Below are 17,793 nucleotides of genomic sequence, written 5' to 3'. Positions count from 1 at the left end.
TATTTCTTTTATGGTAACTTCAAGATATCTGTAGAAACATTATACTAATTATTCTTACCACTTAAAATGAAGTGGGTTTTTTTTCCTTTTATTGAGCGTATTGGGGTGACACTGGTTAACAAAATTACAGGCTTCAGGTGCACAGTTCCACAACACATCATCTGTACACTGTATTGTGTGTGCACCACCCCAATTGACGTTATCTTTTTTTAATTAATATTTTAGATTTTTTTTTTTAAATGGCAAGATAGTCTAATTATAAAGTTTTTTTAAACATGAATTTCAAATGGAAAAATTTTCTTAATAGGACTGATAAAACTGTTAAAAGGAATTTTGGAAGGACCAAAAGCTGTTTAGTACTTTAACCTTGAACACTTTGATATAGGATCTAGAGAAAATGGTCATGCTCACTATAGGCAGCTGTTGTCTGATCATTTAAAAAATAACAGTTTTATAGCTCATGAAAGTGGAAATAAGGTATGACTTTATTCTCCATCCTGTTAGGAGACAGAAGAAAGCTGGGTTTGGAGTCTTTACTGGCAACCTTAAAAGTGCATTTCTAACATTATAGGTTAAGGTACAGTAACATGCCACCGATACTTACTAGAGGTGGAAAGTAAAATGGTACAGAACTGAATGAGATTACAAGAAAGAGAGAAGGGTGAAAAGTGAGGGTGTATAAATGCATCAACACCAGTTTCTTCAAGGTGTTACTCCTTAAGCTTAGTCACAGGAATTATATATTAAATCTGGTCTAATGTACTTTATAAGTAAAGGTGGAAGGAAACTTAATCCTTCAATACTTGGGGTTTTCAAGAGTTAATCCTAAATGTTTAACTGTCCCCAAACACCACCACCTCCAGAAAAAACACACCAAAAAAACCACGTGATTGGCCTGTGAGTAATAGATATATTAGACATCATATACAGTAGACTACCAAGTCAATAGTCTAAGCAACTGAGCCACTTCACTATTCCATTTCTTTACAACACGAAATAAATACTTAATATTAACTTCCCAAATTTCAAGAAAATGTAAAATAACTACAGATGTACACAATTAGCATTTAACTGTCCAGAAATATTTTAGGAAATCCTATCACAGACAGTGTCTCCTCTCTGTAAAACTGGAATAAAACAAGAGTAACTCCTTTTGGCAAATATAGCAAGGCAATGTTTAGTTCATTTTTAAAAGCAGAAGTCTTGTTACATGGTGTTTTCATCTTTGAATTTCCAAAATGCTATAAAATTGGCTCTTCTCATATATTTTAGGATTTCATTTCAGCTATTTCCTCTTTACATTCAGAAGATTGGGTGCAGAAACTTTCACTTTGCCAGGAATGTTTCTTGATAAATCTGTGTCCTACAAAAGAGAATTGAATATCTTCACATTCTATATGGATAATCATATTTTTTATGACAATTATGTATCCTCTGCTATCAAAAGAAAGGCATTTCTAAAATTTACCTGAAATGATTTTACTTATTTTATACTGCTTCTAGGAAGCATTTTCTACCAAAAGAATGGCTACAGCTTGCATCTACTACATAAAGAACAAAAAAAATAGCAAATAACTGCTGACATTTTCAGAATGTTCTTCAATCTTCAGAAAGTTCAGGAGGAATACTTTACCTTTACGCTGCGGAATAAGTCTTTTTCTCTTGCTGTCGCTTCTTTGGAATGCATGAAACTATTCAAGGCTGTTTTTGCAGCTGTAAATAGAAATTAGAAGAATCTACTTCTGTTCAGTCAAGAAGTGTTTAAAATCATAATTCAAAAAAAAATTTTTAAATACCTTTTCCCTTTTTCTGAACTCCAGGAGTAAGTTTCACTTTGTATCTTTAAAAAGAAATTGTATGTGTTAGTAAACAGAGATTACAAACAATTCATAAATCACTGCTGTGCCAGCTGTTTTGGGTGAAGTGGTGATGACTTACTTATAGTTTGTCATGGTGGTGTAAGGGGCACATATTGGAACAGCAAACAGTAGTAGATCTTCAGGATGTGGCTGCCCTGTTAAAGAGTCAAAGAGATTTTCCTAAAAAGGGAAAACAAACAATTATTAAAGTAATTTACATCAGCTCTAAAAAAGAAAACCTCTAAAACCTGTCAAATTAGTATCTCAACATTTTTATCCTTTTCTGACTGATGTTGCCGTAAGCTCTGCTTTATAGCTCTGGAGAGTTTAAGACCAAGGGTGTTTAAATATATATACTTTACTACTTATAATTTTTGCCTAACAATAATGAGAAATGAGAACAATGATTTGCAAAAAGGCACTTGTAATCCAAGTAAGAGAAAGGGAGAAAAACTTGCGGATTTCTAGAGTTGCAGAAAACTATGGATTAAAATGAAGCACAACAATGACCACAAATAGATTTAAATCCATTGCATGGAAATGGCACTGATACTTTGGCTGGACCAATGGTTCTCAAATGGGTTTTGCCCCCAGACCATACTGGGCAATGTCTGGAGACATTTTTGGTTGTCACAACTAGGGGAGAGGAGTGGGTGTGGGGCAGGAATAGAGTGCTACTGGCATCTAGTGGGTAGAGACTAAGGATGGGACAGCTACTCAGAACAAAGAATTATCCATCCCCAAATATTCATAGTGCTGAAACTGAGAACTTTTGGGATAGAATAGCCTTCCCTCTTACCTTTTCTTAAGGAGAACTCCTAGGGTTTAGAGTTTCCCATTTGGTGGCTGCCTATAAGACTGCCCATATTTATTTAACAACATGAGTCAATTTAGAGTCAAAATGCTTGGTGCTAAAGTAGTGTTACTACATGCCATGAACTTTTCTAAATGCTTTACGTATATTACCTTAGTTCTCAAAACAGCTTTCTCCTAGTAGGGACAATTATAATCCCTATTCTTCATATGAGGGAACAGGAACAAAGAATAATGTTTCCAAGGTTGCAATTATATATAGCAAAGTCGGGATTCAAACCCAGAATGTTTGACTCTAGAGCCTTGCCTTAGCCTTTTCTGTTTTAATTAGTAGTTAGGAATTGTGTCAAACATTCTGGGAGCTGGAATGCAGTAAGAGTGTTATGGTAAGGACTCAGACACAAAATCATACCTCGTTTCCCTGTAGATCCAGATCTTGCTCTTCCTGTTCCAAACAAAATTTGAAAAGTCAGCTATAACTTAAATTGAAATTCCACACCATTAAAAACTATGAGGAGAAAAAAATAATGATTTCACAAGACTGGATATCTAATCAATCCATAGGATAAGGACCCCAAGACTCTGAATTAATTTGTGTCTTACTATTTCAGAAAACAATGCCATTCAAAGAAAAAGGATTGTACTCTGATGTTTAAAGAACTTTCCCATAAAGCAGCAATTTTCAACCTTTTCCATCTCATGGCACACAAACTAATTCTGCCTGGCTGGGCGTGGCTCAGCAGTTGAGCGTCGACCTAGGATCCAGGCGATCGGGGCTCGATTCCCAGTCAGGGCACATGCCCAGGTTGCTGGCTCGATCCCTAGTCAGGGACGTGCAGGAGGCAGTCCATCAATGACTCTCATCATTGACATTTCTATCTCTCTCTCTCCCTCTCCTTTCCTCTCTCTGAAACCAATAAAGATATATTTAAAAATAAATAAATAAAATTCTGCAGCCCACCAAAAATATGTATTTTGCTGATCTGATAAAAAACATAGGTATAATTTTGATTCATTCACACTGGATGGCTATTGTTGTGTTGGCTGTTCTAATTTTTTTATTTGACAATCTAAGGGAAAAGAGGTCAGTGCTCCTGACTAAATACTAAGGTATTGCATGTTTTAAAAATTCTTGCAGCACACCGGCTGAAAGTGGCTGCCATAGAGTAAATGCTAAAGGGGTGAATGTTATAAGGACAATTTAAAATGGCAAATAGCCCTGGCCTGTGTGGCTCAGTTGATTGGGTGTCATCAACCCATGCACCAAAGGGTTGCTGGTTCAATTCAGGTCAGGGCACACACCCAGCTCCGGGGCTCAATCCCAGGTAGGGGGCGTGCAGGAGGCAGCCAATCAATGTCTTCCTTCCCCTCTAAAAATCAATAAAAAATCTTAAATAAAATAATTAAAATAAAAGGACAAATAACTAAGCTTGATGCACTTGCCGAAGAAAAAGAAAATGGAGAATTTTGGTGAACAGAATTTTTATATTTTAGTCTCTGTTCAACAGTTTTACGATAAATTTTCACACAGTAAGGTAGCTTAATTTTGTTTGCTTACATTTAAAAACCTATCTGGACATAACCTGTCATGAAAGAACATTTAAAAGTTACACTTTTAACAAATACCAGTAAGTCCAGGGTTTACAGAATATATTATGAGTATGAGAACAGTGTAAAAATTTGAGGAGGACTGAAATGAGTTTTAATATTAACAACACTGTTCAGCAAGGGAAAGAGAAAAGAGCAATGCATTTAGAATCCCAATGACCATTGCCTGCACTCAACGGAACACAGTTAAAACCAAAGCTTTAACTGCCATAAATGAAAATACAGGCTGAATCAAAAATTGTTACAAGTTAAAATAAGTCCTTTGCTCAGAATTTCAAGACGTACATATTCATGCAAGAAGATATACTTAGGGCTGGGCTTGTATTCATTTGATAGATCAATCAGGCAACCATCTTTTTTTAAAAAAATATATCTTTATTGATTTCAGAGAGAGGAAAGGAGAGGCGGGGAGAGAGAGAGAAACATCAATGATGAGAGAGTCATTGATCGGCTGCAGCCTGCAACCTGGGCATGTGCCCTGACCTGGAATCGAACCCCGATTGTCTGGATCCTAGGTCGACGCTCAACCGCTGAGCCACGCCCGGCTGGGCAATCAGGCAACCACCTTAACTGGAAAAAATGTTAACTTCTCACTGGTTTTCCAACCAGGGCACTTGAACTGTGTAGCCACTCAGCATTATATAATATAACATAGCATATATTCCTGTATAAAAACTTCAAGAAGTGCAAATTTATTTTCCACTCATTTTCAAGACAATCCCAATTATTTGTCTTATTTTTAACTGAACTCCCACCGCAATCAAAGCCTGTCTGGAAAAATGATTATTTTCTAAAGATGTGTAATGAACTTTATCAGTTATTAACACTACCATTTTTATGTTTATGTACTTGAATTTTAGTCTCACAGGTTTATTTGTAGGGTGATTTTCCATCAAGAATAGGGTTACTACTTGTCCTGTTTTTGGCACTGCTAAGTCTCATGGCCTGGGAACCCTAGGATGATTAGTCACCTCTAAGAAGCAAAAGCCCACATGTGTGTGGCAGCCTTACCTTGTCATCATGTGGATCATCTACAGCCAAGTCTTGTAACTCATGAGTTATAACCTCAAGGGATGGAGTTTCTTTCTTTATGCTGTCTGAGACTCGTCCACCTCTAGGTTTCTGGGGCTGTTTCTTCACTGGTTCATCCTTCATTTTTCCTTTCTTGCCCTTCTTCCCTTTTTCTTCTTTGTTTGAACCTGCAGACTTTAATTTATAGAGGAAAAAAGTTATTATCAGTATTTTCAATATTGTCACTATTTTAAACAAAAATGTACTGAATGCCTAGCTAGCATATATAATAGGGAGGGGTCTGGATGCCCCTTCAAAAGCAAAGGCAGAAGATGTTTTTAGATATTACTTACCCCTAGCAATTTCATAATGAGTTCACGGTCTTCTTCATCTTGGTCTTTATATTTTTCCTTCATTTTTTTCATTTTACTCTACAAAATCAAAAGACTTTGGTTGGAAAAATTCAGCAGTAAAAAAATGAGAAAAAATGTTTGTAAGGTAAAGATGCTTCTTTAGTTCTCTGTCAAAAATGCTTATTGAGCAAAACGCCATTCTAAAGATAGACAAATCATAGTCCTCACTCCTCAAGGAATTTACCATCTGCTGGGAAAAGAAGATGCATTTGAGTACGGATAAATTAATGCAACATATTCTAAATACTACAGGAGAGTTACATACAAATTATTTCCAAGATAATTTTGAGAAAGACATTTCTTTGAGCTTGAGCAAGAACTATGAGGGAGAAATAAAGCAAAACTTGAAAGTCTTAAAGGAAATATATTTTATAGTATCTGGGAATATAGGAAAAGCAAGATTATAAGGTTAAGATAAGACAGTAATAATAGCAAGTCATTGCATTTGGTTGGAGTCAGGATATACATACAGAGGAGGAACAGGAAACAAGGCAGCAAAGCTAGGCTGGGTACTTACTATCGAAGCTCTTAAGACTTGAATTTTATCAACGGAACTAGTGAATTTTTTACTAAGCTACACATCCAAATCACCCTAGTGCTTTTTAAAATGACAGACTTCTATCTAGGCCTCACCTCCAAAGATTTTTGTCTTGATTAGTCTTAACTGGGGCCCAAATAACAAATTTCTAAATTTTTAAATATTTCTATAAACAGGACACACAAACACAAAACACTAACTATAAAAGACTGGTAAGTCATACTTCATTAAAATCAACAAATGCTAAAAAACACTATTATAAAAGTGAAAAAAATAAAGCCTCAAAATAAGGTAAGTATTTGGCCCTGGCCGGTGTGGCTCTGTTGGTTGGAGCGTCGTCCTGTGTACCGAAGGGTTGTGTGTTTGATTCCTGGTCAAGGCACATACCCAGGTTATGGGTTCTGTCCCCAGCCAGGGTATATACGGGAGGCAACCAATAGATATTTCTCACATCGTTGTTTCTTTCTCCCCATCTCCCTTCCTCTCTCTCTAAAATCAATAAAAGCATGTCCCTGGGTGAGGATTAAAAAATAATTTTAAAAATGTGAAAAGTTTTTGTAATGCATATATCAAGGAAAGGCTTGTATTCAGGATTTCAAAGAATTCAAGAAGTGCTCAATATCATTAGTCATCAGGGACATGCAAATTAAAGCCAAAATACAATTTTAGTATATATACACTTGAGTGACCAAAAAATAACCTGACAATACCGAATGTTAGTGAGGGTATGAAGCAAATACAAAGCAACTGGAACTCTGATACACTGCTTACTGGGAAAATGGTACATGCACTCTGGAAAACTGGTATTATCTACTAATGCCAAACAACATGTACAATATAACCCAGCAATACGACTCCTCACTACAACAGAAATGCGTACTTGTGGACCTCAAAGACAAATAAGAATATCTATTAACAATACTATAAATAAATTGTGACAGTCATATAATGGAATGCTACTAAGCAATGCATATGAACTACTTTTATATACAACATGCATGATACACACAATGCTGAGTGAAACATAACCAGACAAAAGAGTATACCATGTTATTGCTTTTTTACAAAGTTTAAAAACAGGCAAAATAATCTATAGTGATTAAGAATAATGTTTTTGGGTGGGACACTATTTAGAAAGGGACAAGAGTGAGCTCACTGAGCTAAACTTAAGATTTGTGCATTTTGCTGTATGTGTAGTATATCTTTAAAAAATCTTGAGAATAAAGTGAATAATATTACCAATAAACTGAACCAAGAAATGGAAAACCCAATGAAAAGAACAGTTTCTTGGAAAATATAACTTAGGACAACCAACTGAAAAAACAGGAAACCTGCATGGACCTATAATCACTAAAGAAATTTAATTAGTACTTAAAAACCTAACTGCAAAGCCCTAAATATCAGGCAGTTTTATAAGCAAATATTATTAAATTTCAAGGAACAAACAACCTCTATTTTATACAAAGTTCTAGAGAGCAGAAGAGGGAAAAGTCCCAAATTTATTTTATGAAGCTGGAATAACCACACCAAAACCAGGCAAAGACAGTATGAGAAATCAGAGGACAATTTAATAGATTTTCTCAAGTAATTTACATTAACTGATTAAGGCAATAAAAATAATACATGCAGAAAAAGCATTTAATAAAACTTAACATCATTATTAAAAATAACTTCATAAAGGACATCTACCAACAACCCATAGGACACATTCCACAATGATAAAAACCTTAGATATAGTCCACTTAAATGTAATTAACAAAGATGCACATATTATTACCTCAATGCAACACTATACTGATGTTTGAACCAGTGCAAAAAACATGAGAAAGCAGTAACAGATATTAGGATTAGAAAAGAAGGAAGAAAAGTTATCATTTGCAAGCAATATGACTGTATACAGATGAAGTATTTTAAAAATTCAGTAAAACTGCCTATTACTAGAATATGAAAATTGTCTTTCCACATACCAGCAACAAATAACTAGGAAGTGAAAGTTCGAAAAATATACCACTTATAAAAACTAAGAAAAATTATAAGTAGGAATAGATAAGATGGGTAAGGCTCTAGAGAAAAAATGAAGAATATAAACTATTCTTACATAATTATAGTCCACATTCATGGACACGAAGACTCAATGCAATAAAGATGATAGTTCTCCACAAAAAAACCAAAAAATTTAATGTATTTTAATAAACATTTCAGGATTTGCCTTGGAACTTAAACTATCTACAGAATATTTCACTGTATAAATGCACCATATTGCTTATTGTTGTTTTATATTGTTGGGTATTTAAGATTATTTTCCGTTTTCTTGCTATTACAAATATTATCTTGATGAATATCCTTAGCATATACACAATTTTTTTTTTTTTAGTATAAATTCCTAAAAGTAGAATTGCTGAGTCAAAGAGTAAATGCACTGCCAGGACTTTTTAAAAATTTTAAATATATCTTTATTGATTTCAGAGAAAGGAAGGGAGAGATAGAAACATCAATGATGAGTCATTGATCAGCTGCCCCCTGCACATCCCCTACTGGGATCGAGCCCGAAACCTGGGCATGTGGCCTGACTGGGAACTGAACCTCGATCTCCTGGATCCTAGGTCGATGCTCAACTGCTGAGCCATGCCTGGCTGGGCACACTGCCAGGACTCTTGATGGGAATTCCCATGCTGTGCACTCAAACATTTTACTGAATAAGATTGAACACACATTATCTATTAATGTGATGGATGAAAAAAATACCCCGTTTAAATAAGCATTTATTTTTATCAGATTTGCCATTTGTCTTGCAGTTTTAATGATGGGTTATTTTTTCCACCTGGAATTTACTTTGGTTTTTTTTTTAAACATGACTAGCCACTAATTTTTAATATTTCATACCTTCCCAAGTAATCTGTAATATTATTTTAACACATACTAAGATTTTAAACACAATTAATGGTCCTGTATCTAGATTTTATTGTTTCACTATTCTATCTGCCTGTTCCTATTGTTAACACTATACTATTTTAAGATTTTATTACCTAGTAGGGAAATCCCCTCAATCTTCTTTTTTCAAGATTTCCTAGCTATTCTCTAGTATTTACTTTTCCCTTCCATATGTGTAGCATGTTCCTTCACTTATTTAAGGCCCACTAGAAAAAAACACAGGAAATCCTGGTACTATGGATGGAGGAAAGATCATTAAACATGATCTTTATTATGATTTTAAAGGAATTTAAAAAAAAGATACACTGGTATATTAACTGACAATCCCGTCTTTACACTGCTACAGCATTTTAAAAAGTATATCCACCACCTCTTCCTTCATCACCCACCTTTAAATAAAGTGCATAAGAACTCTAACAGAAATTGTATTAATAATTGAAAGAAAAACTACTAAGCTAAATTATCAATAAAGACCAGCACTGCCACTTTACTACCTCTGTGTCTGCAAAATCACAGTTGGCCACTCCTCTTCCACATAAAATATGATCTTCTGCCTAGATGATCTTAAAGGAACATAGAACAGTGATCTCTATATTCCTGAAAATGTACAGTATCTTTTCAACTAATTTTCAGTCAAAGGATGTCACATACGATTTTTTTTTTTTTTTTTTTTCCTACATCATGTTTCACTAAAACTTTAAAAAATTAAAAGGAACCTCAGAACTTCATTTGTGAAACTATACAGTACTAACTTTAACAATTCACCCCAGCTCTTTCCGTAACTGGTCTGTGGTAACCTCTGAAAATGGTTGGTTGTTCATGTGATCCAGCAAACTCCACAAAATGATGCAAATCAAGAGGCTCAAATCTTTGTGTTCACTTTAAGAACACTCATGAAACTGCCCAGGCCATCAAGGGTACGCATATTCAAAAAGCAACCAACAACCTGAAGGATGTCACTTTACAGAAGCAATGTGTGCCATTCGTCGTTACAGTGGTGGAGTTGGTAGGTGTGCCCAGGCCAAACGGGTTGGACACAGGGTCAGTGGCCCAAAGAGTGCTGAATTTTTGCTGCATGTGCTTAAAAATGCAGAGTAATGCTGAACTTCAGGGTTTAGATGTAGATTCTCTGGTCACTGAGCTCATCCAGGTGAACAAAGCTCCCAAGATGCTACACAGAACTTACAGAGCTCATGGGCAGACAAACCCATATATGAGCTCTCCCTGCCACACTGAGATGATCCTCACTGAAAAAGAGCAGGTTGTTCTTAAACCAGAAGAGAAGGTTGCACAGGAGAAAAAGATATCCCTGAGGGACTGAAGAAACAAAAACTTATGGCCCAGGAATAAATTCAGCATTAAATGCTTAAATAAAAAAACCACACACACAAAACACAAATGACACACAATTTACCCCAAAGTTTTATTACCTTTTGTCCTCGCTTCATTGGCTGCACAGCGGCGGCATTTTTGTTTGTGTTCTGAGGCGCTTCAAGGTGTAGAGCCTTTTCTTTTTCTTTGTCCTCTTCCTCTATCACTTCTAAATCCCCCAAGTCACTTGGAAGCTTTTTCTTCTTCAGTTCCCTAAATGTAAATGAAACGAAAACATCTAATTATTAGAATTTCAAATTCTTGGTGACCTAAAAAAATTACATGGGGAAGGGAACACGTACAACATATAAAAGATCATGGCTTCTGCTTAACTTGCTCATCACTAGGCTACAATATACAAAGAAGTACAAATCATCACACAGGAAAAAAGATTAAAATTTTTCTTTCATGGATTTAACATTCTTTCTGTCATCCAGGCTCAAGATACTGTCACCCTCGACTTACCTTTACTCAGTAGCTACTTTCAATCGCTTAATACCTTGATGGCCAGGCACTAGAGTTTGTAGTCTTTGTAATTAACATGGCCTTGGCAGATCTTAGCTATTCAATAAAATATTTGTTGACTGGCTGGCTGAATAAATGGATAGAAAATAAGCAGACTGCCCAGCCGGGCGTGGCTCAGCGGTTAAGCATCGACGTAGGAGCCAGGAGATCGAGGTTCGATTCCCAGTCGGAGCACATGTCTGGGTTGTGGGCTCGATCCCCAGTTGGGGCGTGCAGGAGGCAGCTGATCAATGACGACTCTCTCATCATTGATGTCTCTCTCTCTTTCTCCCTTCCTCTCTCTGAAAACGATACATTAAAAAAAAAAAAGCAGATTAAGGATGAAAGGGAAATTCTATTGCTGTGATATTTTTCATGCGCAATCTCTTCTATTCCCAATGTCACTACCCTAAGCCAGATCCTCGGCACTTCCCACTCTGACTTCCTCCAGTGATTTCCCCCATAATCTGTTCTACATGGACTTGTAGATTAATCATCTTAATTGATTACCTATGTCACATTCCCATTCAAAATCTTCCAAAAGTCCTCCTCACATTACTTTCAGGATAAAATCCAAAATACTTGGCCTGTCATTCTAAATTCCCCACATATGGTCCAAATTCACTTTGCCAATCTCATCTACCAGGTCATAAACATGAACTTTCTACTCCTTTCACCTCAGTCTATTTCTCATTTCCTCAAAGCACTATGCATATTGCTTCCAAATTCCCACTCCCTTTTGTTCATGCTAACTCTCCTTGATGTCTTTGTATCTTCATTTACCCAAGTGCTAATATATTTTCAAGGAATACTTCTGATAGTACTTCCCCAAACCCCTGAACTCACAGCAATTTCTTATTCAACTACTGTATCGCTTTCAGATAACACTACACTTGACCCGTAAACAATACAGGTTTGCATTTATATGCCCCATAGAAGTGGACCCACGCAGCTCAAACCCATGTTATAGAAGAGTCAACTGTATTTCAATCCATGGTGAGGAATCCACAGATGTAGAGGTACAACTGTAGTTAAACAGTATGAGGATTTTTGACTGCATGGGGGTCAGTGACCCTAACCCCACAATGTTCACGGGTCTCATGCATTTATAGATTTACAGCTATTTCCTGAATCCAGGACTTAAAAGCTTCCTGATGGCATGAACTTTATATTTTACCTCTTTGTATACTAGTTTTAGTCTTTCTCACCCACAGTAGTTGTCTCAGTTGTCCCATTCCTTCTGCCTCTACCTTTTATTTGCCTCCTGAGACCTGCTATATTTAAAAACAGGTAAGTGTGGTGATTGCAGGGGGGAGGGGAGGAGGAAGGAGGAGGAGAGTATGGGGGGATAAGTGCTGATGGAAAAAAATAAACTCATCTGTATCCTTAAAAAAGTCTTCTCTCTTATATAAAACTTTCCTAATTAATTTCAAGTATTCCTACTTATTCTTGTCAATATTATCCTAAAATCAGTTTGTCTATTTACTACATTGCAATCACTATTGTACATATTTATGTAATGAAAGGTCTGTCTCATGCTACATGACCTATCTCACTGATTATAGTGACAGATTAGGGTCTAAAACAGAAAAACTTATTAAAGCTGAATACTAAAAATGAAATAAAATTTATGCCAAATCTTGGTAATTTTAATAAGGGAGGTCTTTAGAACAGCAAGGTGATCTGTCATAACTGAATTGTCAATAAAAAATAATTAGATGCTTTTCAGTTAGATAATACAAAAATGTTTACCTTCTTTCCTTCGCTGACAAATGTCTCCGGCTCTGTAACTTACTGTCACTCTATTAAAATTAAAACAAAACAAGAAAAATAAGCAAATACAAGAAATAACATCACTACTATTAATTTTTCAAAACATAAAATTAAAAAGAAAATTATTCTACTCATTGAGAAGAACATGTTATTTATAAACTCTGAAACAGCTTACCATATTAGAGGATTCTTCTCTTGAAGTCAATTTCTGGAAGGACCTATGAAAAGAGGAGTCCACTAGCCTGTAGAAGGCATGTATTTACAAAGTCCCAAAACATTCCCGTATCATACTCTTAATTACTGACAATCCTACAAATTTTTAAATTTTGTAACATTAGGGGGAAAAAAAATCAAATTACTTGTTTCCTCACACTTTTAAATATATTCTTAAATAGCTGACAAGTATTGAACACTTACTATGTGAGAGGCACTGCTAGATGCTTTACATGCATATAATCTTCACCAAAACCCAATGAATCAGGTAATATTCCATTTTTACCAAGAAGAAAATTGAAGCTTAGACATAAAGTAACTTGCCCAAGGATACACCCTAAGACTCAATTCTGGTCTGTCTGACTCCTAAGCCATTCTTAATTACTCCAAAGATAATGCTTTTATAACTATGGTATTGTTTATTTGGTGATCAGTAAGACATTAAAGACCAAACACCTTATTGTTTGCATGGAATCATCTTTCTTATTAGTATTTATAACCATTTAATTATTTTGATTTTGACCTAGTTTAGCCACTTTTTGTATTTTTCTACCCTGGGTACTGGGAATTTCTTTAGAGAGATCTTACTTCCAAATCAACTTGTTAAAAAGATAGTAAGACCATAGAACAGGGGTGGGGAACCGTTTTTCTGCCAGGGCCATTTGGATATTTATAAGATTATTCATGGGCCATACAAAATTATCAACTTAAAAATTAGCTATGAAAAAAGCTCCTAGATGTATTGAATTTTGAGTCCAGCCTGTGGTTGCTTTGGCAGGGCCAAACCAAATGATTTCTTGGCCCGTATATAGCCTGTGAGCTGGACATTCCCCACCCTTGTCATAGAACAATGGAGGGTAAAAGTACTAAGGTCAATCTTGGTATTATCTTTTTAAGGATTAACTCTTCATCATTCCCAGCTTTCAAAATAAAACTTAATAGTTTTTAAATTACCTTTGAGACTGAAGGTGGGACAAGTCAATGGCAGTATCAGGATAATTTAATGTCTCTTCCCCTTTGTCCTTCATTTCACCAACAGATTCCTGATCTTTTACCACCTCTTCAGATTCTCCTTCGTCTTCGGAACTTTCTTCCTGCATTAGTTCTTCATTTAGCTCATCTCCACCACTCTGAATAGTAATACCCTCCTGGTCAAGGTGAGTCACAAGTTCTACTTCCACAGGAGTTTCCTGTAATTCCTCTTTATCTTCTTCACTGCTACTGTCACCTCCATCTGTAGAATTACCATCAGGAAAGTCAGAGTGCTACCAAAGCAATAAAGCTAGATGATTTCCCTGAAAACTTTAAAAAATATTCTATTGACTTCCTGTTTCTCCAAAAGATCACCAAAAAATGCCTGATCATCCCCAAAGGGGTACTCCAAAAGGATGCTCTGTATCACATTGTTTGCGGGTAGTTTTTATCGCGCACTCTACCACCAGTCAACGTAAAACGTATAAATACGTTTCCCGCATACAATGTGGTATCATGAACTGGTTGGAATACATGATCTCTGAGATGCTTTATGACAATAAACTTCTTGGACATTGCAATCATTTCCAAAATAAAAACTATGACTTGTCTTTGCTAGGTATTTCCAAAATGGAGGACAACATTAGTAGTTCTACAAATTCTGCTCCTTTTATTATAACTGAAATTAGATAATATGTTATATAACTGGCAAATAGCAGGGTTCAGAATGGCAATTATAATATGGTCTAGTTGCCTCACCTATAAAATGAGACGCCACAACCCATCTGACAATGGTTGTGAGAATTCAATAAAAAATAATGTAAATAAAGCACTTTACACAGTATGAGGAACAGGGTGAAATTAAAAAAACAGAAATCTTGTAGTACAATACTCATAAATGAAACAAAGTAGTATTACTCCCAAAAAAGAATGACCCTACGAGAGAGAATAACTATAAAAATAACTTAGATATTTTCCCTAGTTCCTTCAGGTATATAGGTAAATTTATTCTAGTAACCATGGTTGCTCTCCACTAGAAGCAAATATATTATTAAATCAAGCTATATTACCATAAAGGAAATTGTACTTGTTACAAACTCATCTTTGTATCACTTCTAATTCCTAAACCCAAAAAGTAAGTGCTCATTTGTATTTATGTATTACCCATTATATACTGAAGTTTTACTATATATACTCAAATATACTCATTATGGATCCAATCACTTTATAATTCACGAGGATTATAAGCACACTTAACATTTCCAAAAACAAAACTCAGTAAAATTGATAGCAAGTTTATTTGAAATTTCAATTATCCAAAAGAAGACATGATTTTCTAAGTAAGAATTTAGAAGCAAAACTAGACAATAGAAAACGTTATAAGCTACTTTATTAAAATTTGTAAACTACCTAGTTGTTCCATTTCTTCTGATATGAGTTCACTTGTGCAACTTGCCAGTGCCTCCATGTCTTCATCTTGCACTCTGACTTTTCGTTCACCCCGATGTCTCCAAACACAAGACTCATCTACCTATGGAAATAGTTCTTTTTCATTGATGGAACTTTAGGTGAGGCTAATGAAAGTCAGAAAAAAATAATGAAGATGAAGAGTACCTTAAAGAGGAAGCTAAACCCCAGCATTAGATATGATGGAGGAAGGAAATTCTTTTTTCCTACAAAAGATAATGTACACAAATGTTTTACAAATCTGTTTTCTTCATTTTATGCTTGCAAAGTATGTGACACCAAAGGTCACATTTGATTTGTCTTTTCTCTGTCATGAAGAACATTTCCATTTACAGAAATTATCGTTATATAAGGAACAGGAATTAAGACAGAAAAATATAATTGTTTGCTCTCATCCTTTGGGTTAGTCAGACCCTGAATAATCAACTTTTAGAAAAAAGGTCATGTTTACTTCCTTACCCTTGTAACTTTAAACTATGTGAAAGTACATTCTCATCAATAAAAATATATATGGAGACAACATGGCAAATGCTAAATTTGCCACAGCAGAGGAAATTTTCCTTATTTCATAACAGATTTTGAATGTATGAAATCAAAACAATTAGTGTCTGTTCTGAGAATATTAGCAGAGGTCCTCAATCCTGTCTCCATAACCCACTGACAATCATTACCTCTTATCATGAAGCTTCCTGTTGTCAAATATTCTCCAGTTGGTGCTGTTTTAGACACCTGAGGAACACAGTAATACATTATACTCTTAAGAAAAACGTAAAAAAAAAAATTTCACTTGAGAAAGTAGTCATATCCAAGTAAGCAGCACTATGTCCTGCAAAGTTTATAATTTAGCAAAAACTATCAACACTGATGGGAGAGATACCTCTCTTCAATGATAAAACAGACCCTTTGCTGTAACAATGAAAAAAAATAATGAAGAACATACACTACATTGATAATTTTCAAATGCCTTGGACTACAGCAAGAATGGCCCACATGGTTCCTTTAGTATGAGATATGATGAGAAGAAATAGTTTAGTAAGTTTACCATAAAACTATACTTACCAAAATAAAACCGTATTTATTAAGTAAAATCCTTTTCTGAGATACTTTTTTGGTAGTACAATAACCTTTTATTTTAGGAAATAAAAATGATAGCAGATTTAAAATATATATTGTAACTTGTCAAAATAGGAAGTGAGCCAGATTATTCCACAATTATTAAAAATTTCATACATCTGTGAAACCTCCAAATCTGAGAGGATCTTTATTAGTCATAGTTATGCAAGAGATTAAAAGCATACTAAAAAACTTATTCATAAAAGAATTAAAGTCACTTTTATAACAAGACTGAGGCAGAAAAATCTAATCTCAGAAACGATACTAATTTCTTAAAAACCCAGTATCACAACATAGCAGAAAATAATATAACTAGATATAAAAATGAAACAAAATCTAAGGAAGGATAATGGTATTGAATTCTTTTCACCATATGCTTTTGGACTTACAAAAGTATATCATCATTAATTATAATTCTTGAAAATGTGTATCAATAGCAGTGTGAAGTCAAATATGGAATGAAGTATCATCAGATAGAATACCATTAACCATAACGAAGGACAATTACTAAAACCAGGACAATACAAAACCACTGGATATACCTACTTTTCTGGAAGGGCCAAAGAGAATTCAGAAAATTTCAATAAATATGAATAGGAGAAAGGCCTTTTAGGTCAGTCATAATTGTAACACTCTACCCTGTATAACTGCACGATCATTCTCTTCATTTTGGTTTTTGCTGCTCAAATCTTACCTTCCCAGATACCTTATTCAAAATGGCAGCCCCTATCACTCTCTATCCCCTTACTCTGCTTTAAAAAAATCTTTATAGCAACTGCTACCTAACATTATGTATTTTCCTCCACCACCAAAATGTCAGCCCCATCAAGGCAGATAAGTATGTAGCCTTGTTCACTTCTACACCCTCAAAATTTGGTACACAGTAGCTCTTAGTAAATTAAAAGACCATAACGGTTATTACCTGATGATGGTAAACCCACCAGGCACTAGTGATAACTCGGGCATCCCAAGCAGCACTGTAGCAAAGTGCCATTGTGCCAGCCTCAGTCAAGGTCCGAGGGGGAATCGGTTCTCCTGTAATAAACAATTCTACAGTGCTTCAGTACCAAAGTACAGACTTTCTACAGAGCAAGATATGAAAAACACATGCATGACAGGTTTAATCTTATATCTTCAATACTAGTAGCTCATTTTTATTTCAATATCATAAAAAGTTACTATTTTTTATTTTAAATGTATTTACAAC

The 17,793-nt window shown here is 35.1% G+C and overlaps 1 protein-coding gene across 1 annotated transcript in view; it reads right to left on the bottom strand.

Annotated features, from left to right (window-relative positions):
• Positions 1-890: 890 nt before the first annotated feature.
• The window catches only part of NEMF (nuclear export mediator factor), a 58,232-nt gene continuing 41,329 nt past the window's right edge, over positions 891-17,793 (bottom strand). Inside the window, exons 19-33 of the mRNA XM_016201066.2 lie at positions 17,509-17,621; positions 16,145-16,202; positions 15,621-15,679; positions 15,417-15,537; positions 13,989-14,268; positions 12,997-13,039; positions 12,801-12,850; positions 10,604-10,757; positions 5,645-5,722; positions 5,292-5,486; positions 3,085-3,117; positions 1,939-2,039; positions 1,797-1,840; positions 1,634-1,713; positions 891-1,363 (exon numbers count right to left, since the gene is read on the bottom strand). Of these exons, the coding sequence (XP_016056552.2) occupies positions 1,286-1,363; positions 1,634-1,713; positions 1,797-1,840; positions 1,939-2,039; positions 3,085-3,117; positions 5,292-5,486; positions 5,645-5,722; positions 10,604-10,757; positions 12,801-12,850; positions 12,997-13,039; positions 13,989-14,268; positions 15,417-15,537; positions 15,621-15,679; positions 16,145-16,202; positions 17,509-17,621 (1,487 nt within the window). The 3' untranslated portion in view covers positions 891-1,285. The remainder of the gene's footprint in view (positions 1,364-1,633; positions 1,714-1,796; positions 1,841-1,938; positions 2,040-3,084; positions 3,118-5,291; positions 5,487-5,644; positions 5,723-10,603; positions 10,758-12,800; positions 12,851-12,996; positions 13,040-13,988; positions 14,269-15,416; positions 15,538-15,620; positions 15,680-16,144; positions 16,203-17,508; positions 17,622-17,793) is intronic.

The sequence above is a fragment of the Miniopterus natalensis genome, chromosome 1 (assembly GCF_054644295.1).
Source record: "Miniopterus natalensis isolate mMinNat1 chromosome 1, mMinNat1.hap1, whole genome shotgun sequence".
NCBI lineage: Eukaryota > Metazoa > Chordata > Mammalia > Chiroptera > Miniopteridae > Miniopterus > Miniopterus natalensis.
The sequence above is the reverse complement of the archived record's forward strand: the minus strand, read 5'-3'. Positions and strand labels throughout refer to the sequence as shown.